This window comes from Cyprinus carpio, chromosome A25 (assembly GCF_018340385.1).
Source record: "Cyprinus carpio isolate SPL01 chromosome A25, ASM1834038v1, whole genome shotgun sequence".
Lineage (NCBI taxonomy): Eukaryota > Metazoa > Chordata > Actinopteri > Cypriniformes > Cyprinidae > Cyprinus > Cyprinus carpio.
The window spans coordinates 10,614,486-10,633,732 of NC_056596.1; the positions used below are offsets into that span (position 1 = coordinate 10,614,486).

A 19,247-nucleotide genomic window follows, 5' to 3' on the forward strand; every position below is an offset into this window, starting at 1 on the left:
AAGTTGCATTTATGCACATGGGTGCATAATAACTCGTCCTAAGTAGGGCTGGGCAATATACTGTATGTTCCTTATGATTTTGCTGGCAGAATTACATGTGGGTATATATATATCGCTATTTATTTGTATGTATGATATGTTGTAATGGTGCATATAATTAAAACCAGATCAAATTATTTCTTTTGTTTATTTAGTAATAAACAGTGTGGAAAGCAGGTCTTGATTTATTGTCAACTAAATTTTTTTTTTTTAAATTTTAGCATTTTTGAATTGGCAACAATGGTTAGTTAAAATAATAGTCCCTCTGATTCAGTGGTATTTTAGTATTATTTAAATGCTATTATAATATTTATTAATGTTTTTAATTTGAATTTCATTTTAGTTTAAGTTTTAGTAATTTTGTTTTGTGTTTTTGTCATTTTCGTTAGTTGTTTTTAATGTTTCTATTTATATTTTTTTTTTTTTTGGTTTTTTGTTTTTTTTGTTTTTAATTTTTTTTTTTTGTTTTTTGTTTTGTGATTTTTTTTTGTAGTTTTTAACCTACATTTAAAATTGTATTTTATATCAGCTTTATTTCAATTAATTTAAAAATCACTTTAAGTTTTAGTTTGCAATAACACTGCTCTGATAAAAAAACTGTAATTTTAGTCAAGTGTAATTTTTATACAAATATGATAATGATATTTAAGAAATATCAAGATATATACTGAATGACAAAATATTATTTTTTTGCAGTGTCACCCATACCTAGTTCTAATTAAACAATAATATTTTTTTTTTGTTTAAATTATTATTATTATTATTATTATTATTATTATTCTACATATTGTCAGATTGTCTTCTATTTCAATTCACAGCATCTTGTTCCAGTGTTTGTTTGTTTTTTTTCCCCATTTTTAATAGAAACAATTTTGAATTTTTTTATTATTATTATTATTTTAAAATAAGTAACTGTCTCTGGTCAGGATTGTTGTTGGAAACATTGCAGACAACGCAAAAGAAAGACTATTTACCATCTTTGAATTCAGGATTCTCACTTTGTTCTGGTGTGAAATTATGCTTGTCTTGACATTTATTTGCCCATTCATCCCACGGCTTTAAATAGATATTATTCATGTAAATTTATGTAAATTATGATAATATGAACTCTTCACGTCACCAAGAATAAATTACATCTCCTCAATCAGCATCTATTTCAGAGTATTCCCTCAGTGCTCCCTGCTGGTAAGCAACACGCTCTGATTGGCCTGTTAGCTGAACGCCCCGCCCCCTTGAGCCACTCGGCATTTTGATTTGTCCGCCTGTTTATCTCCACAGCTCAGTGTGGGAGTCGTGCTTTAATTAGAGAACTGGGGAAAAGAGCTGTGAACATGGCCGGGCTCTTGGCAGAATGCCTGCAGGAAACTGAATGGTCTCACACTTAGCCAGTGAGTCACGTGGGACGGTCTCTCACTCCGTTACAAGAGGCCTTGGAGTGGTTGCCGAGAGGTCCTTTAAGACCATAGCCTTCGATATATTCATGAAACACGCAGAGGAGGTGAGAACAGACACACAGCGTAATTGGCAGGAAGCGTGCACGTAATTACTTGATTGATAGTGGTTCAGAGGAACGGACAAGCGTCTTAAGAACACATATCAGGTTTACTGTTCACATGGAGAGACTGTGGCCTTCTTCAAGTTTGTTTCTATTAACTGCCTCATTAATTTTCATTCTAAGAATATCCTAATTAAGAAGGGTGATAAAATATTATGCTCTGCATGGACATTTTAATGAAACTAAGCACTCTGATAAGTGGACTCGCATGGAATTAGTAGATTAGCTTGGCTTCAGTCTGAATATGCTAATAACTGTCACCAGCTCTTGCCAAGAGATGATACAGTGTGCAATCTTGAGAACGCTTCGCTAAAATTGCCCAACAACAGCTCATCAGCTTCAGTTATTTTGAAAGAAAACAGTTTGAGTCTGAGATATTGAGATGTACTGGTTAGTTTGTGAGGCAAAGCACATCTAGGAGTCTATAATAGGAATGTTTCTCTCCTCTAATTTCAAAATCTTGCTGAATCGAAGCTTAAGGCAAGTTCAGAGCGCTTAGAAAAGACTAAAAACTGAAGCACTGAAGTGTACAAAGTTATTTTCATCGTTTCAACCAAAAGTTTAAAGGTAAAGTTTACCCAAAAAAGATATTCAGCAATCTTTATATAATTATCATCAGTGTTTACGCCCAACTTGAGGAAATGTACTAATTTAAAAGTAAGTAAGGATAACATCCACTTTTAACCACAATAATAATTTTCAGTTTTTTAATAAAAGTCAGACTTAATTTTAGTTTTTTTTCTAACCTAACGCTACAACGGCTTCAGAAGACTTGGAACATGCAGGTTGTGGAGCTTTGGACAGCCCTCGGTCGCTGTGTGCGATCGTTGTATTGCAAAGAACAGTGTACACATTTCTCAAAATTTCTCCTTTTTTGTTCAATAGAAAGAAAAGAGACATACAGCGTTTTTTCAGTGAACACTAGTTTGCCAAGGTCTGACGTAGATTTCAGGCAACCTTCAGCACATTTCTGACGAACTTGGTTTTAAAAATGAAGGGTGCAAATGTGCGCACCTGCTGCTGCTCCTCTCTGAATGACAAGCGTAGCCTCTGTTCCCACTGGACAGTCCTTGAGCAGCTGCACCACCTGTGTGTGGTTGAGTCCCTGGAGACCCTTCTGATTAATCTCCACCATCAAATCTCCTTCACATAACCCCGGACAACCCTGTGGCTCCAGAACCTGATCAAAACATACAGAAACAGTTATCACACATATTGTGTTTGGAAAGTGTGCATTTAAGCATTAAGACAGGACATATAACAATGTAATATCCATAAATACAGCCTGCAAATGAATTCTCACTTTTTTTGAATTTTTTATAGATTGAGAATGCAAATGCATTACACATGGCTCCTTTAAGTAAAACAGTAGCCTTATTTATTTATTTATATATTAAAATAACAATAAAATAAATAAATTACAATAAATAATAATACTATATGTATTATTTATTGTAATTTATTTATACAAACACATACATATACACATACACATACATACATACATATATAGATATATACGTATATGTACATATATAAATATTTTACTTATTATTTTACAAAAATATATATAATTTGTTTTCTAAAATAACAAATGACATTTCTATAGATAGATAGATAGACAGTTCTATAGATAGATAGATAGACAGTTCTATAGATAGATAGATAGACTACATAAAAGTTTATATCAAATTATTATTTAATAATAATTATTAATATTTTTTCCTTTTTTATATATATATGCATACTATTTAATTTGAGTTTGAGACCACCCACAGTAAAATGCTTGTTCAAAGAGTAACATGGACATCAGCACACCTGTTTGACTCTTTGCCCTGTGGGACTGTCCGCTATGGTGAACCCGAAACCCTCTGCACCTTTGGTTATAGTGAGACTCAGAAGCTCAGGGGCCCCAGCGGTTGCTCCTGAGGATGACGCCATGGAGACGCTGTCATCAGGTGGGGGTCCCGGTGTGGTCAGGGATGGAGGCTGCGATCCGTCCAGGTGTGTGTCTCCAGGATGGGGATGCGAGGTAAGGCCCTCGCCGTGCTCGGGTACTAAGCGGCCAGTCAAAGACATGTACTCCATGTAATTTTCATAGCTGTTCCTTCCATTGAGCAGCAACGGGTGATCCACTAGGCCCAAAGGGGGCATGGAGGAGCTAGCGGAGGGGTCTTCTGGGTCATAAGGGAGAGGGTAACCTCGACACAGCACCAGGGTGACGCTCTGGCCAATGGGGACCGACTGGAAAAGCTTCACCACATCAGAATGGGTGGTGCCCAAAACACAGATGTCATTGATGTAGACGATCACATCACCTGATGAATAAATAATGAAAAAATGAGAGTACTAAACAAAATATGAAGCACCATACTCCCAAGGGCATTATGTCATGACTCTCGCTCAGAGTGCGTATGAACAGAAATCAGCTTAATTATTAAGGATATCGGCTCTCTTATGAAACATTATTATGCAGCTTTTTGAACAGACGTTCACATTGAGTTTAACTCTGCTGACATGAGCGACCAGTGCCATATGATGAAGTCTTTTTTTATCCACATTTTATGCAAAAAAGCAATGCCATAACAACCGATGAGAGTCAGCGATTTTTGTGGTTACCATCGTTTAACTACAGTAACCATGTTTTTTTTGGGGGGTTTTATTTTTAGTAAAACCATGGTTAGTTTTTTCGTAAGAGATCGAAACTTCGGTGTGAGCTGTTCTTAATATATAGTTACATTCCTGCGATATTTTGCCTGAATTTTGTTAATGTGACAGTAGACAGCAATACAGCTCACTAGGTGTTGGAAAGGAGCTATTTTGTCATCACATCCTCAGGGTTAATAAAATAGACATTCTTTGACCCAAATGTTTACTAAATCATATCATTTCGGATTAAAGTCCTCTCCACACATACACAAAAGGTTTTATTGCATTAGTGCAGACAGTTGTAGACACCAACCGAGCAAGCTATCAGCAAAGCTGGCCGATAATGAGGCTTCTCAGTAATAAAGGCAACCTGAGGCCTGTTGAAACTATTGAAACAAGCCAGCTGTGTATGTGTGTGCAGAATAGAGTAGGACTACTATAAAAGGACCTCGTTCCCCCATCAAAGGCAGATAAAACACACAAGATCCCACCAAAGCCCAAATTGCAATGCTAGCTGGGGGCATATGCATATAAAGCCACTGCCAGCATCATTATCAGTTAGGGCCTTGGGAAGTGATGTCATCTTCAGAGCTCACAGATGTGATATACTTCTAAAGTTTACACATGATCAAGGAAATGAACAGGCCATCCAGAAAGGTAGAGTCGCAGCAAGGACACAAGTCACCCATACTAGGATAAGAGTTCCTCTATAAGGAAATAGAGAAGTTATGAAAAAGCAGCAAATAAGCCTACGGCGTCCGCCTGTGATGACTCACTCAAAGACGTTCTTTCATCACAGAAAAACACACTGCGACAAGCGTGACCTTGCACTAGCTCTGTGCAAGCTATTAGGGACTGTTGTCAAGCGGTGGCTACAGAGATAATGATGTTTCCTAGCCTGTACGCTGAGGGTTTTCTCCTGAGATCTGAGGTCACCGCTCAACACTGCATATATATCGATAAGAGCCAGTGTATTTAAAGGGGGCATAATTTTAAATTCATAATTCTGAACAGTCCAGTGAAACTGGAAAATTAGGCCTGCAGGCATTGTTTGTTTTCCTTAGAAACAGTAACTATGGTTGGTAATAAAACGGAAAGGTGTCACTGAATTGATTTGATATTTTCTCTCTCTCAGATAAATTCAGAAAACAAATTTAAAGTGGATAATGAAGTTAACCTGAAAGTGAACTAGTTATATAAGTAGATATATATTGACTATGGTGATTAATTGGCCAACATCTGGCCAATCCCAGACTGCACTACAACAAGATCAGTGGAATAACATTACCCAAGGTGGTGGATGAAACATATTACATAATGTACATAAAATAAGCATTTTAATGTACTTATTAAAGTAATAACAATAATATTATATATCATTCATTATTATACATATTATATGTTATATAATAATACAATTATTATATAACAATATTTTTATATTAATAAAATTACAATAAAATAATATTTATTTTATGCATATTGTTTAAATATTTTTTTTTTGTATTTTTAAAATTCTTTAAACTTTGTTTGGATCATAATTAAAACCCAGTGGCTGCCTCTAATTTTAAATGGAAAGACAAGGTCTAGTTTGTTCATATTAAGAGATTTCTTTTATTACAATATACAAACTTACTTGTTTGATTTAATTTAGTTTTGTTATATTTTAATTTCTTAAAGAATGTGGAGAACAGAGAAGATGTGGTTTTTTTTTATTAATTATTGTTTGATTTAATTTAGTTTTGTTATATTTTAATTTCTTAAAGAATGTGCAGCAATAGCCTATCGTGAGTTGAGTAATATGAATAAATCACTTTACATCAAAACAACTACATAAATTCTGTAAATTCATTCTTCTGCAAGAATAGAGCATTAACTTGAATGATACAAGACTATTAACACACTGAACATGAACTATGTTAAGAGGTCCTGATTTCCTTGAGCTTCTCACCTGTGTCCATCTTGCCATCTTGGGCTGCAGGTCCCTCAGGTATGACGCTCTTGACCTGTAGGAACTCATCCGGCTCGTCCCCACCAATAATGGTGAAGCCGAATCCCATATTGCTCTTCTGCAGCACTGTGGTGAGGAAAGTCCCTTTGAGTTGTGTGGCGTCCCTCGTGAATGGAGGCTTTTCTGTGAAGACAAACACATAAACAATCAGAGGAATACACAGCAAACTGCACAGCCATCTCTACTGTATGGTCTTTGGTGCTTCGGTCAAGCTAAAGTGACGTGAAAGTAGGGCACACCTGAGCAACCCGAAACCGAGAAACACCAATAAAACCAACTGGGTGAAGATGGCATATATGGGCCACAGAGAAAAGCAGTACCTCTATATATTGTGGGCAATGGCAACGCCGATAGACCTTGACTTTGCATTTGCTGTTGCTGTTGGATCCTTCGTTTGGCCTCTAGGACGGGGTTCTCAAACTGTGTCCTTCTGTTAATGTGGCTGCGGGGCAGAACGAGCAGATATTTAATCACGCTGGGACCCTCCCTCCCTCGGCGCACTTATTGAAGAGCATGACGCGGATGATTTGGGGTCAGATTCGACAAAAATTTGAAAGAAGGATTCTGAAGAACTTACTCAACATAGTAACTGCCATAAATAGGGTCGTCTATTTTCTCCCAGCCATATGGAAGTTCTGTAGAAAGAAAAAAAAAAAAAGATGGTCGGCACCTCATTGTTTATCCCCGTTGCATATGAAATGCATGTTTATTTAATGTAGTCTGGGTTGTATTTTCTGTTTCCTTGCATAGTTTTGTTTTAAAAAATTTTTAAATTAAAATGTGTGTGTGTGTGTGTGTGTGTGTGTGTGTGTGTGTGTGTGTGTATATATATATATATATATACACACACACACACACACACATTTTAATTGTTTTAGAGAAACAATAACAATACACACATATATAATACATGACTGATGAAGTATACATACACTACATACATGTAAGATATCAAACACTAAAAATCTTAAAATATTGCATATATATCAGCAATGGATCTGAAGCTGAATCTAAATAAAATTAAATATAAATATTACACAAAAAAATTAAATGAGAAATGTCACCTTTGCGAAGTCGAAATACTACAATTATTAAAATGTACTACTGTGAATAAAACTAAAATTGAAATAAAAATAAATGAACACTAGATAGAAATATTAAATTATTTTATTACTATAGAAAATATAAAAATAAAAATAAAAACATAAAATAGATGACAAACGGATGACAAAATGACAAAAGCAATAACTAAATTATTAAAATATAACCTATAAAAAATATAAAACTGCAAAAATTAAAACAAAAATACAAAAATAATAATTCAAAATATTAATACTATATCAGCATAGAAATAATGCTAAAATGACAATGATATAGATATATATATATATATATAGAGAGAGAGAGATAGATAGATAGATATATAGATATATAGATAGAGAGAGAGAGAGATATATATATATAGATTTCTAGATAGATAGATAGATAGATAGATAGATAGATAGATAGAAAATATATATAAAGTGTATACACACAACAAGAACAACAATATATAATTATATTTCTGTTTTAGAATTTATAATTATGTTTTATTCTTTTATTCTCTTATTCTTTTATTTATTCTTATATATTTTATTCTTTTATTTGCTTAGTCCAGTTTAAATAAACATGTGATGATTACAATATTTTACACTTTTTTTTAAATCATGCATATGTAAGGCAATTGGAAATAGCTTTGTTTATTAAATGTGCTATATAAATACATTTTCCTTGCCTAGATATTGCATTGTTTAATCAGGCTTCAAGTGAAGTATTACCATAATATCATATTTATAAATAATTACGACAACAGTTGAAAGGTGAACCTGAGTGTATGAAACCTTCAGAAGTAAAAAGCTTAAAATGTGCTATTTAATGCACGGCACGAAGCATGCATGTCATGAAAAATTCCTGACTGTTTTCATTATACTGAAGCCCAGTCCAGTAAATCAATAACCCCAGGGATGCCTGCAGTATATGATAATACACGGCACAAATCAGTCTAGACGTCTTTTAAAAACACATTCCCTGTGCGCCAGAATTTGGATTCCATATCCCAAACAATCCAGCCGGCCGTTCAAGCTGGCAGTCAGTGTGTAAAACAAAGCTTAATTAGGACACACAGCGGTAAGTGAGGGGAGGTCTGGCAGCCCGAAGGTTACAGCCAACATACTTTCATGCAATTCTATCCGCCAGAGAGACACAAAACAAATTAAAGGGCTGGCGAGATCACCATGACAACAAAGGGCTGTCATCACATGCATCATTCAAAATGCTTTTTCCTGTTTGTGCTGTTTTTCAGCCAAATTTGACATTATTGAAACATCAAGAAGAAATGGGCTACATGCGCAAACTCACGCAGTAATTATCAAAAACATCACCAGTGGGACATGCTGCAATTTTTGCCGGCTTTCTTCAAAACACATATGTGCAGATGAAGTCATCTATGCATGTGTGAATAAACGGTGTGCACTAAACATGCAGATTAAGCAAATGCACACAAACGCAAGACTAACATAGCTCATCACATTACATAAGTCACATGAATTATACCTCAAAACAGATGAGGTTTGTTGACAACCTACCAATATCTGAACTAAACATGAAGATTTGTCCTAGCAACCACTCCAGAGTTCCCTAGCAACCCCCAAAAAAATGCCCTAGCAATCCCTCAGAAGTAAGAACACCTAGCACTCTCCTTGTTATGTCAGGTTTGTCTAGCAAACTCACCTAGCTACCCCCAATATGCCCTACCAACACCTCAGAAGTAAATGTCCTAGCACTCCCCTAGCAACCACTCAGAGTTCCCTAGCAACCCCAAAAAAATGCCCTAGCAATCCCTCAGAAGTAAGAACACCTAGCACTCTCCTTGTTATGTCCTAGCAACCACTCAGAACTCCCTAGCAACCCCCAAACAATGCCCTAGCAACCCCTCAGAAGTAAGAACACCTAGCACTCTCGGTGTAATGTCCTAGCAACCATTCAGAACTCCCTAGCAACCCCCAAACAATGCCCTAGCGACACCTCAGAAGTAAGAACACCTTGCACTCTCCCTAGCAACCATTCAGAACTCCCTAGCAACCCCCAAACAATGCCCTAGCAACCCCTCAGAAGGTAGAACATCCAGCAATAGACCCTTTTCACATTACGTCACGCTACTTCCGTTCTGACTCGAAGGAGGGTTTTATTACTTCCACTGGCATAGTAAAGTGCTAATGCTATCAGCATGGAGTTCACCCAGACACAAATACATCTGCCACAAAAACGATTATAGGATGACTGCAGCTGTCTACTCCCATTCTCATTCAAGGAGAGGCGTCTGGCATTTCAGACAAACTTACCGAATACTTGAAGTCAATGGAGGAGTTGAAAACGAAGCAGTCATACTTTCTGATTCCTGCAGTCTTTATTGCAGATGACGTTTGTTAGATACATTTGTCAAAAAAACTAACATTTTAGATATTTACATGTGGTAAATTTTCTTACCTTACCTAAGCCTTTTCATTCAGTAATGTATGTACTGCTCAACAAACTTGTACTATTTAAATAGCCTATCAATAAAATGGGGTCTATTTTTCCCCTTTATTTTGATAAACATGACACAATATAATTCATAAATAAATAATAAATATATTACATTTACATAAAAAGCTTTTACTGTTAAAAGGGTCATATGACATTGCTAAAGGAACATTATTTTGTGTGTTTGGTGTAATGCAATGTGTTTATGCAGTTTAAGGTTAAAAAAACACATTATTTTCCACATACTGTACATTATTGTTTCTCCTCTATGCCCCGCCTTTTTGAAACACGTTGATTTTTACAAAACCCATTGTTCTGAAAAGCGAGGTGTGCTGTGATTGGCCAGCTATCCAGTGCATTGCGGTTGGCCGAATACCTCAAGCGTGTGACGGAAATGTTACGCCCCTTAACATATACTGTTATGCCGTGTGTGGCGCGACAAGACAAAACCAATAAAGCCCATTACAAACGAGGCATTTGTTGCATCCAGTGGGGACATAATTACGGGATTATAATGACTTATACTGTCTTTTTACAGATTGCATTACATATCGTGCTGCATAAACATAAAACCATGGCTACATTTGTGATCGGAGAAATGACAAACAACAAACCGCTACTATAAACGCTGCTCACACTCGCGTTTGAATCATCAGTGGCAAATTCTTTAAATATGAAAACGTACTTACAGGCTGTGAGTCAGAAGCGCCAGACTGTCCTTGAAAAGTTGGAACTGCCCAACTTTATAGAAACAACCTTTGCCAGAATTGTAGGCTACTCTCCCAGGTTCAGGAAATAAAAAATGCGCTGCACACATCTGAATATTTGGGTTGAACAGTGTTGTTAATACAACTTAACCACTGATTTCTAGCTGTGTCCTCCTTTGGAAGACCAAACAAAGTAGTTTCGCTTTCACAACGAAACACAGCATCTCCCCGACATGCGGCTGCAACAACTGCAACAGCTTGTAACACTCCAAAGAGAAAGGAAAACTTAAAATTGCATCATATGACCCCTTTAAAAACAGATTTGTGAGCAATTTTGTAAATAGTCTATATCACGCACGTCAGCTGTTTTTTATGATAACATTGCATATAGCCTATAACGAACATAAAATATGATCGATCATATCAACAATAATTCACAAAGAAAAAGAGGGTATACGTGTAAAGTCAAATTAAACGGAGGAATTAAAGTAACTGTAGAGCTCCATAGTTCTGTAGCACTACGGCTTGACAGCAGTCCTTCTTGCATTGTTTCAATATAAAGCCATTTTATTCTTGAACTGGATAATATTAGGTTTCTTTTTTATATTAATGGATTTTTTCCCATATTATTGTTTTGTGGTTTTGTATTGTGTTTTAATGTTATTTTTGCAATTGTAATATTTTGTTGATGTTTATTCAAGCTAGCCTCCCAACCATCTAAAACAGATGTAGAATATCGTTCACAAAAGAACACGACTGTAAGTACATTAATTTTATTAGTATTTACTCATTACAGACGCCTTTATATTTCAAGTTTTTCCCACATTTTCCCACAAGTCTCCAGTGTAAAGGTATAAGTACAGATACACTGCTTTGCAGAAAAGCAGAAGTTAGCTGACATCATTGTGAAAAGAGTCTATCTTCTAGTAATGCCCTGGCAACTACTCAGAACATCCTAGCAACCACCAAACAATGCCCTGGCAACCACTGAGAACACCATGGCATCACAGTAGAGATTTTTCATGGACAAACACCGCTCATATTTTTTTATTTCACATTTTTCACACGAACCAGCAAACAAGTAAACAAACTAACACAAGTCATGCTGCAGCCTCTGCATTGACACACATAAATATGCTCTACAGACAAGCTGGTTTTTTACTCATGCGGTGTAAAAAGAAGCCATGCTGTGTTCAGATATTCATTAGTTGAGTGAATGATGCTGTGCTGAACAGAACGCTGGGCCGGAGGAGGCAGGAGCAGGTGTGACGACCTACGAGGTTCTCGCACCTCCCTAGGAGGGTTAGAGCAATCAATTCCCTCCTACACACACACACACACCAACCAGCTACACCGCATCCGCCAATGCTTGACCCTTCTCCTCACAATCAGAAACCAGCCTCATATTTAGGGTTTACATTAAGAACTGACCTTTCCCAGGCTGTCATCCAAGAGGATACAGGACGAGCCTCTTATATGTGTCACACACACCACTTAACTCAGAGAGAGAGACGAGTAACACACCAGATGGCGACAGTTTCTTAACAGAAAAAAGTGAGAAGTATGACATAACCATGGCTGGATTTAATATAGTTTTCTTTTAAAGATCTTGGTATGGAAGAAATTGGAGCCAAATGTTAAATATTTAATCTAACTTATAATAGGTCATATTTATTACCTCTTTTTATAATGTCTATTTGTAACTTACAGGGAGGTGGAAAACAAATGTTTTAAAACCAACTAAAAATTATTATTTTTACTAACACCTACTCAACGTTCATGGATGGGCAAAAATTACTGCACATTAAAAAATTTATTAAATTGTATTGGAAATTAAAATTATTTAAAAAAAAATTTTGGAAATGTGTTTATGTGTAATGATATTATGGATATGTTTTTATTGTGTATATGTATGGGGAATATTTTTTGATAAATAAATGTTTAAATATATAAACTACTTAATGTTCCCCCAAAACTGCAAACCCCCTTTAAAAATTATAACATTATTATATTATAATGTACCAAAATTAGAAAATAATTTTTTAATGAATAAGTTATAAATAACATAATAAGATTCAAAATGTTCAAAATTATTACCTAGTCAGCTTTCCCACCATATTGTAACCCCACAAGAACGTTAAAAATATTCATTTATAAATGTAGCAAATATTATTAGCTTCAATGATGCCTAAAAGATCATGTATGCACCACATGTAGAAAATATACTGGTTTTTAATAATTAATATATTATAAATAATAATATTCAAATATATTACCTACTCATTCCCACAATATTTTTAAAAGAATTTTATAACACTATAATTCTTAACAGATAATGTACCATAATGTTTATATAAATATTAATTCTTATATAAATACAACACTATAATTCTTAACAGATAATGTACGATATTTGGGAAAAAATTCAGAAACATAAATTTTTTTGCAGAAAATACTAAATGTTTTTTTTGTGGGGAATCTTTTAGCCCTTTCATGGAATTAAGACAATGATCTAACCCAGACCACCTTAAATATTTTTTCTCAAGCTTCCTTAAATCAATGGTCCTCCATCGGCAGTTGCCATGGCAACTATGGTAGAAGTCTCTTTTTCAGGCTCTTTCATTCACTGACTGGCTTATGTATATTTGAGCGCATTGAATGCACAAGTGTAAATATAAGCGTGTACATGGGTGCCGGATACGTCTTTAAAAGTACTATGAAATTTATGCTGTCAAAACCCAGAAGCAGGGCTGATTAATTAGCAAGCACAGAGTAAATTCTGGAGCGTGAGAACAATGGAAAAATTATTCCATTGTTGCTAAATTAAACAGGCACGCCTCTGAAATTACACAAAGAGTTGTGAGTTACACTGATTTTGAAGGCAAAATTAGGTAGACACTGACAGATCATCGTTTATCTAACCTTCGATGGGAACTTACGATTAAACTGTGTCGCCCCATGAGGATCAAAAGCTAACAGACATCTGAATTCAATTCTGAATCATGTACATGTCTGAACTTTGAAGACAGACGTGGATCAAATTTGCAATACACAGAGGGATTTCTTTGCAGCAGTTATTACTGAACACGACGGAAATCAATCATGATTATGCGTATGAACTTACATTGTTGCACAGACGTGCCCAAAAAATAGATCTAAGCTGTATTACGGAGAGGGATATTAGTAGTCATGTCACAGAGAGGCATTAAAAGGCCTGTGGAAAGAGATATTGATTTCTCTGGCCCCATTAAATTGCATTTTAATTCAACAGAGGGTTTCAAAAATGGTGGGTTTGGTTGTGTATATAGAGGCTGGGTTAGTTAGACAGGCTTGGTTAGAAAAAAACCCCATCAAAAATACATGTTTTAAGCATTTTAATGAATACATCATGCTGACTTGTGCTCCATTTTTAGAGCTCAGGTAATTTTAAAAGTGTGAATGAAGAAATAAAAAACGTACAACTAAATGGCTGTAAGAATGGATAGATGGCTTTATGGAAGCATGGATGGATGAATGAACAAATGAATGAATGAATGAATGGAGGGTAGAAGGATGGATGTATGAATGCAGGTTAGATGGCTTCATGGATGAATGTATGAACAAAAAATAATGAATGAATGGAAAGGACTATGAATGAAGGAATGAATAAACAGCTTTCTGATCAAATGAGTGAATGAATGGAGGATAGATTCTCAAAGGATTGGTTACTGAATGAACAAACAGACAGAAGATGGATGGATGGATGAACAAACAAATGAATAAATAAGCGAATCAATATGCAAATGAATGAATGAATAGAGGACAGATGCTTAATGGATGAATGAATGAACAAACCAACCAACTCAATGGGGAAAGTCTGAACAAATAAACTAATGAATGACTGAAATGGAGGATGAATGAATCAATAAATGAAACATTTCTGATCGTACAAACAAATAAAGAAGAAAACAAATGAATGGAGGATATACTTAAAGGATGGGTGAATGAATGAACAAACAAATGAATAGGGAATGGATGAATGGATAAATGACTAAAAAAAGATTTAACAAGCAAAATGAATGGAGGATAGATATTTAAAGGACTGGTGAATTAACTAACAAACACATGAATAGGGGATGGAAGAATGGATGGATGAATGAACAAACAAACGAATGAAAAAAGGACAAATGGCTTAATGGATGATTTGAAATGAAATGAAATGCAATGTATATACAGTATGTATGGTGGGATAGACAAATAGACGAATGGGTGGATGAATGGACTGAACGACTGAATGACTGAACAAATGATTGAACAAGCAAACAAATGAATGGAGGATAGATGCTGAATAGACAAATGGATGAACAAACAAATGAATGGCTATATAGACTGATGGCTTTATGGATGGTTGGAAATATGGTTGAATGAACAAAAAAAATGTACAAATGAATGAATAAACAGATCTGTCATTCATAAATATAGCATGCAAACATGAGCTAGAAGTTTGTCATTCTGGATGTTTCATGAAACCAGAGCACAAATTTGATTGTGTTCTGACATCACAAACAAACCCACAAAATGGAAACCTCCCCCTCAGATTTCATGTTACAATCTTTCAGATGGAGAATTCAAGTAGAGCTCACGACTTCAACACACTCACACACACGTGTAAACACACTCAAACACTCACCATCTTCCTCACACTCCTCTGGGGGCTTGGCTTTCTTCGCTAGTCGAGGGTCGAGCCATGATGTTGTTTTGGTATTGTGACTGAAAAGAACAAATATTGCAACAATTAATAGTATGTATAATACAGTTTAGCTACCATGATACAAATCAAAACCGTCTTTATGTGTGTTATGTCAGCCAAACATTGGTACAAGCTTTGCTTTGAAATGTAAAACATTCTAGAGTAGATATCCCAGAAGGCCTCAGTCACAGTAGCAGGGGTTTTTTTCAGTTAACACAATGACAATCAATACTTTTATAGTCCCTCGTTTCTCATTAAGGACAGACGGGAGGGAGAGGAACATCTCTCGCTTGCTCTTAAGAACACTCTTCCCTCAGTTTTATACTGATTCATTTATTCTTCATCATGATTCATGGTTTAGCTAAATCCAATGTTTCAGTTCATCGCTAAAATGTTCATTAAAGTCCATGTGCAGCTTTTTTGTGTTAAAATTTGTCCTTCTAACATTAAACATTTAGTAACACTTTACAATAAGGTCCCATTAGTTAACATAACATATTAACTAACATTAACAATAAGCAAATATTTGTTATTCATTAGCTTTTATTAATCTTTGTTAACAACTGTTTAATCTTAGTTCAAATGAACTCAGGTGCATTAAATAATATGAAAAATTAAAAAAAATTCCAATTGCCTTGTTTAATTGAAATATTGAAAAATGTATGAAAATATGAATTTACAATTATTAATATTAATCATATTACTTATAAAAAATGACTTTATATTTTATAACTTTATATTAAGTAATTTTACATTAATTAATACAAATTAATTAATCAGTTAAAAGAACTTAAACTGCATACCTTCAAAAGAATAAAAAAACTAATTCTAATTTTAACGACTCTACATTTTTTTAGCCCTTCCATGTGCTGAAATTCTGAAATGCAAAATGCAGTAAGCTGAACTGCTCTGAACTGAGTGAGCTCAGTACAGCAGGCATAAATAATTCATCTGTCTGTACCGATCTGTAAAAGAGGACACTGCAACAGGTAGCGCTCCATATGTTCACACCTCTTTTATTATGAAGTGTGCTTTGAAGTGCACTTCACTCACTCTATGAAGTAAACTTCTCCTTTCTCAGTGTAGGCCATCTCCCAGTTATCTGGCAAAGGGCCCAGTTCGTCATTCTCCTGGGAGTCCTGTGGGGACTTGGGGGCGTCTCCTTCCTCCTCAGGGGCATCTGTGGCGGTGAGGGTGGGGGTCTCGGGTGGACATGGCTGGACGGGCACGTCTCCGGAAGCGTCAGTACTCTTGTCCTCGTGTTCGCTCGATTCTGTGTGGGAAAACAAAATGAATCAGTGTCGAGCATGACCTTCTGACTGAGAGAATTATTTGACAGTAGAGTGTTATAAAGGATGGGACAAAGAGATACAGGTACATAAAACAAACAAGTAATGACTAGGATTGTCAAAATGAACTCTTATTATCACATGATTAATTTTATATATATTCAATTAAGACAGATTTTAATAGTGAAATACCAAAAATGGTTATAGACTGCATCCAAACACAATTAAGACAGATTTTAATAGTGAAATACCAAAAATGGTCACACCACACACACCACACACACACACACACACCACCACACACAACACACACCACACTTATGTAACACTTATGCACACTTTTAATGTCAAATAAAAAGTTTTACTTAAAAGCACATTTTAAATATATATATATTTTTTTATATTTTTTATGCTAAAAAGAAGTACACTTATTTTGACTAACATATTAAAGCATGTGCAAATTGATTATTTTTTATGCTAAAAAGAAGTACACTTATTTTGACTAACATATTAAAGCATGTGCAAATTGATTCTAATTTTAACCTTAGATCATGATGGCAATTTGCATATACTCCATAATGTTGTGAAGAGTGATCAGATGCAAAGTCCCTCTTTGCCATGAAAAGGAACTTAATCCCCCCCCACCCAAAAAAAAAAAATCCACTGCATTTCAGGCCCTTCCACAAAAGGACCAGCTGACATCATGTCAGTGATTCTCTCATTAACACAGGTGAGAGTGTTGACGAGGACCTTAATCCCATTGAGAACTTGTGGTCAATCCTCAAGAGGTGGGTGGACAAACAAAAACCCACAAATTCTGACAAACTCCAAGCATTGATTATGCAAGAATGGTCTGCCATCTGTCAGAATGTGGCCCAGAAGTTGACAGCTTGCCAGGGCGAATTGCAGAGGTCTTGAAAAAGAAGGGTCAACACCGCAAATATTGAGTCTTTGCATAAACTTAATGTAAATGTCAATAAAAGCCTTTGACACTTATGAAATGCTTGGAATTATACTTCAGTATACCATAGTAGCATCTGACAAAAAGATCTAAAGTACAAGTTTCAAAGGAAATCATAATAAAGCATATTTTAGTTTACCATAAATGCTTGTCAGTACATTCAACAGTAAACTTTAACCATATTTCAAAGACAATTAAAGTAATTATGAAATTGCATATAAAGATGTACTTAAGTCCTACTCAAGTGGATAAAAAAATGTAAATAAAAAAATATTTAAAGTTCAGCTAACTGAATTTAATATACATTTAAACTATAATAAATTCTCAATTCATTGCAGTTAACAAGCAACTAAGTGTGCAAAAACATTACATTGAGTTTTTTGCATTCAGTATTTAATATTCGTTTGGAGATATGATTTCCTTAATAAGGACTCTTCTTAAGAGAATCCTAAAGTGTACGACTTTTTCACAGTGGAATACAGACGAGGAGAAATTGAATGTTGAAGTCCCTCAAATGTCATTTGGAGAAACATCACAGAACTTAAAACATCTCTGTGTGGCATTTTATATTAAAAAATATATTAAAATGTTTTATTAAACATATGTGTCACACAGCTGTTTCATATTATATTGTTACACTGGTACATAAAAATGAATAAATATATATTTTTTGCTTTTGGAAATATGCCTTGATTATTTCTAACTAATATCACCAGCCTTCCTGAAAAGAGCCTCATCGTCTCAGTATGATTCAAAACCTCATCTTGGAGTTATGTAACAACTGAAAAGTTTAAATAAAGCATCATACTCTTTCATTAGAAACGAGTCGTAGGGGCCGTGAAGCCCACATTCATTATTGACTCAGTTGGGTCAGTTTAAACTATCTGAGTAACAGTGGGAGGTCGTAACCTGGTGTGATGGCGATGCCGTTGCCATTGACGACAGGGCTCTCTTCCTCCTCCTCTTCTGGTGGCTCAATGCTGTCCTTCTCCATGTTGCTGACGGACTTATTTCTCTTCCTTTTTCCCTCTGCACTGGGTCGGGCACCGGGCAAGAGTTGGTCCGTCACATTAAACAGCATCGGCGTGGGTTCGGCAGGAGGCTTAGGCGTGCCATAGAAGTTATCTAGAAACAACAGAAAACACATTTTTAGGACTTAAACTAGAAAAAATGCTTTCACAGCTACTTGGCATGCAGAAAGGTGAAGTCTGACTTGAAGTAACTTTTCAATCATGTTTTCAATGACTTTGCTGGGGTTATTTTTTTTTCAGTGTGATGTTTGCCGTTTCGGCACCCTCGTTCACCGGCGACTCAATCGTTTCATTCAAGATTGAAAAGAAATCATGTGTATCAAGGGAAATCTGTTTAATGATTAAAAACTGAGCTCCTGTGTGGTTAAAGCACAGGCTCTAGGAATTCATTTGCAGGTCTGTGGGGACGGAAACAGAAGAGGTGAAGTTCATAGATTCAGTTAAATTACAGCCTGTGAGCCAGAATACATATATACTGTGCTGACTTCTATTTACATATCCTATTTAATTAAAAACAGCTGTTTTTACTGTTGACGTGAAGCATGATTCGTTGCTAGCTATTGTTAGTCAGACACAGATGGTACATTCTCATTCAGGGAAACATTTAATTGGACAAAAATCTGCATACACAATTCTTCTTCTTCTTTCTTCATCAAGGCTGCATTTATTATGAAATATTATTACATATTTTTTAAATGTAATTCCTGTGTTGGAA

At 35.4% G+C, this 19,247-nt stretch overlaps 1 protein-coding gene across 8 annotated transcripts in view; it reads right to left on the reverse strand.

Moving 5' to 3' along the window:
- Nucleotides 1-19,247, reverse strand: part of magi2b (membrane associated guanylate kinase, WW and PDZ domain containing 2b) — an 81,058-nt gene that overhangs the window by 18,680 nt on the left and 43,131 nt on the right. For 7 of the 8 annotated variants that reach the window (XM_042715445.1, XM_042715448.1, XM_042715442.1 and 4 more), the window contains exons 4-11: nucleotides 18,411-18,626; nucleotides 16,305-16,524; nucleotides 15,192-15,271; nucleotides 6,832-6,889; nucleotides 6,575-6,696; nucleotides 6,195-6,377; nucleotides 3,413-3,912; nucleotides 2,609-2,774 (exon numbers count right to left, since the gene is read on the reverse strand). In XM_042715445.1, coding sequence (XP_042571379.1) covers nucleotides 2,609-2,774; nucleotides 3,413-3,912; nucleotides 6,195-6,377; nucleotides 6,575-6,696; nucleotides 6,832-6,889; nucleotides 15,192-15,271; nucleotides 16,305-16,524; nucleotides 18,411-18,626 — 1,545 coding nt within the window. The remainder of the gene's footprint in view (nucleotides 1-2,608; nucleotides 2,775-3,412; nucleotides 3,913-6,194; nucleotides 6,378-6,574; nucleotides 6,697-6,831; nucleotides 6,890-15,191; nucleotides 15,272-16,304; nucleotides 16,525-18,410; nucleotides 18,627-19,247) is intronic. The other variant, XM_042715446.1, reaches the window with a different exon arrangement.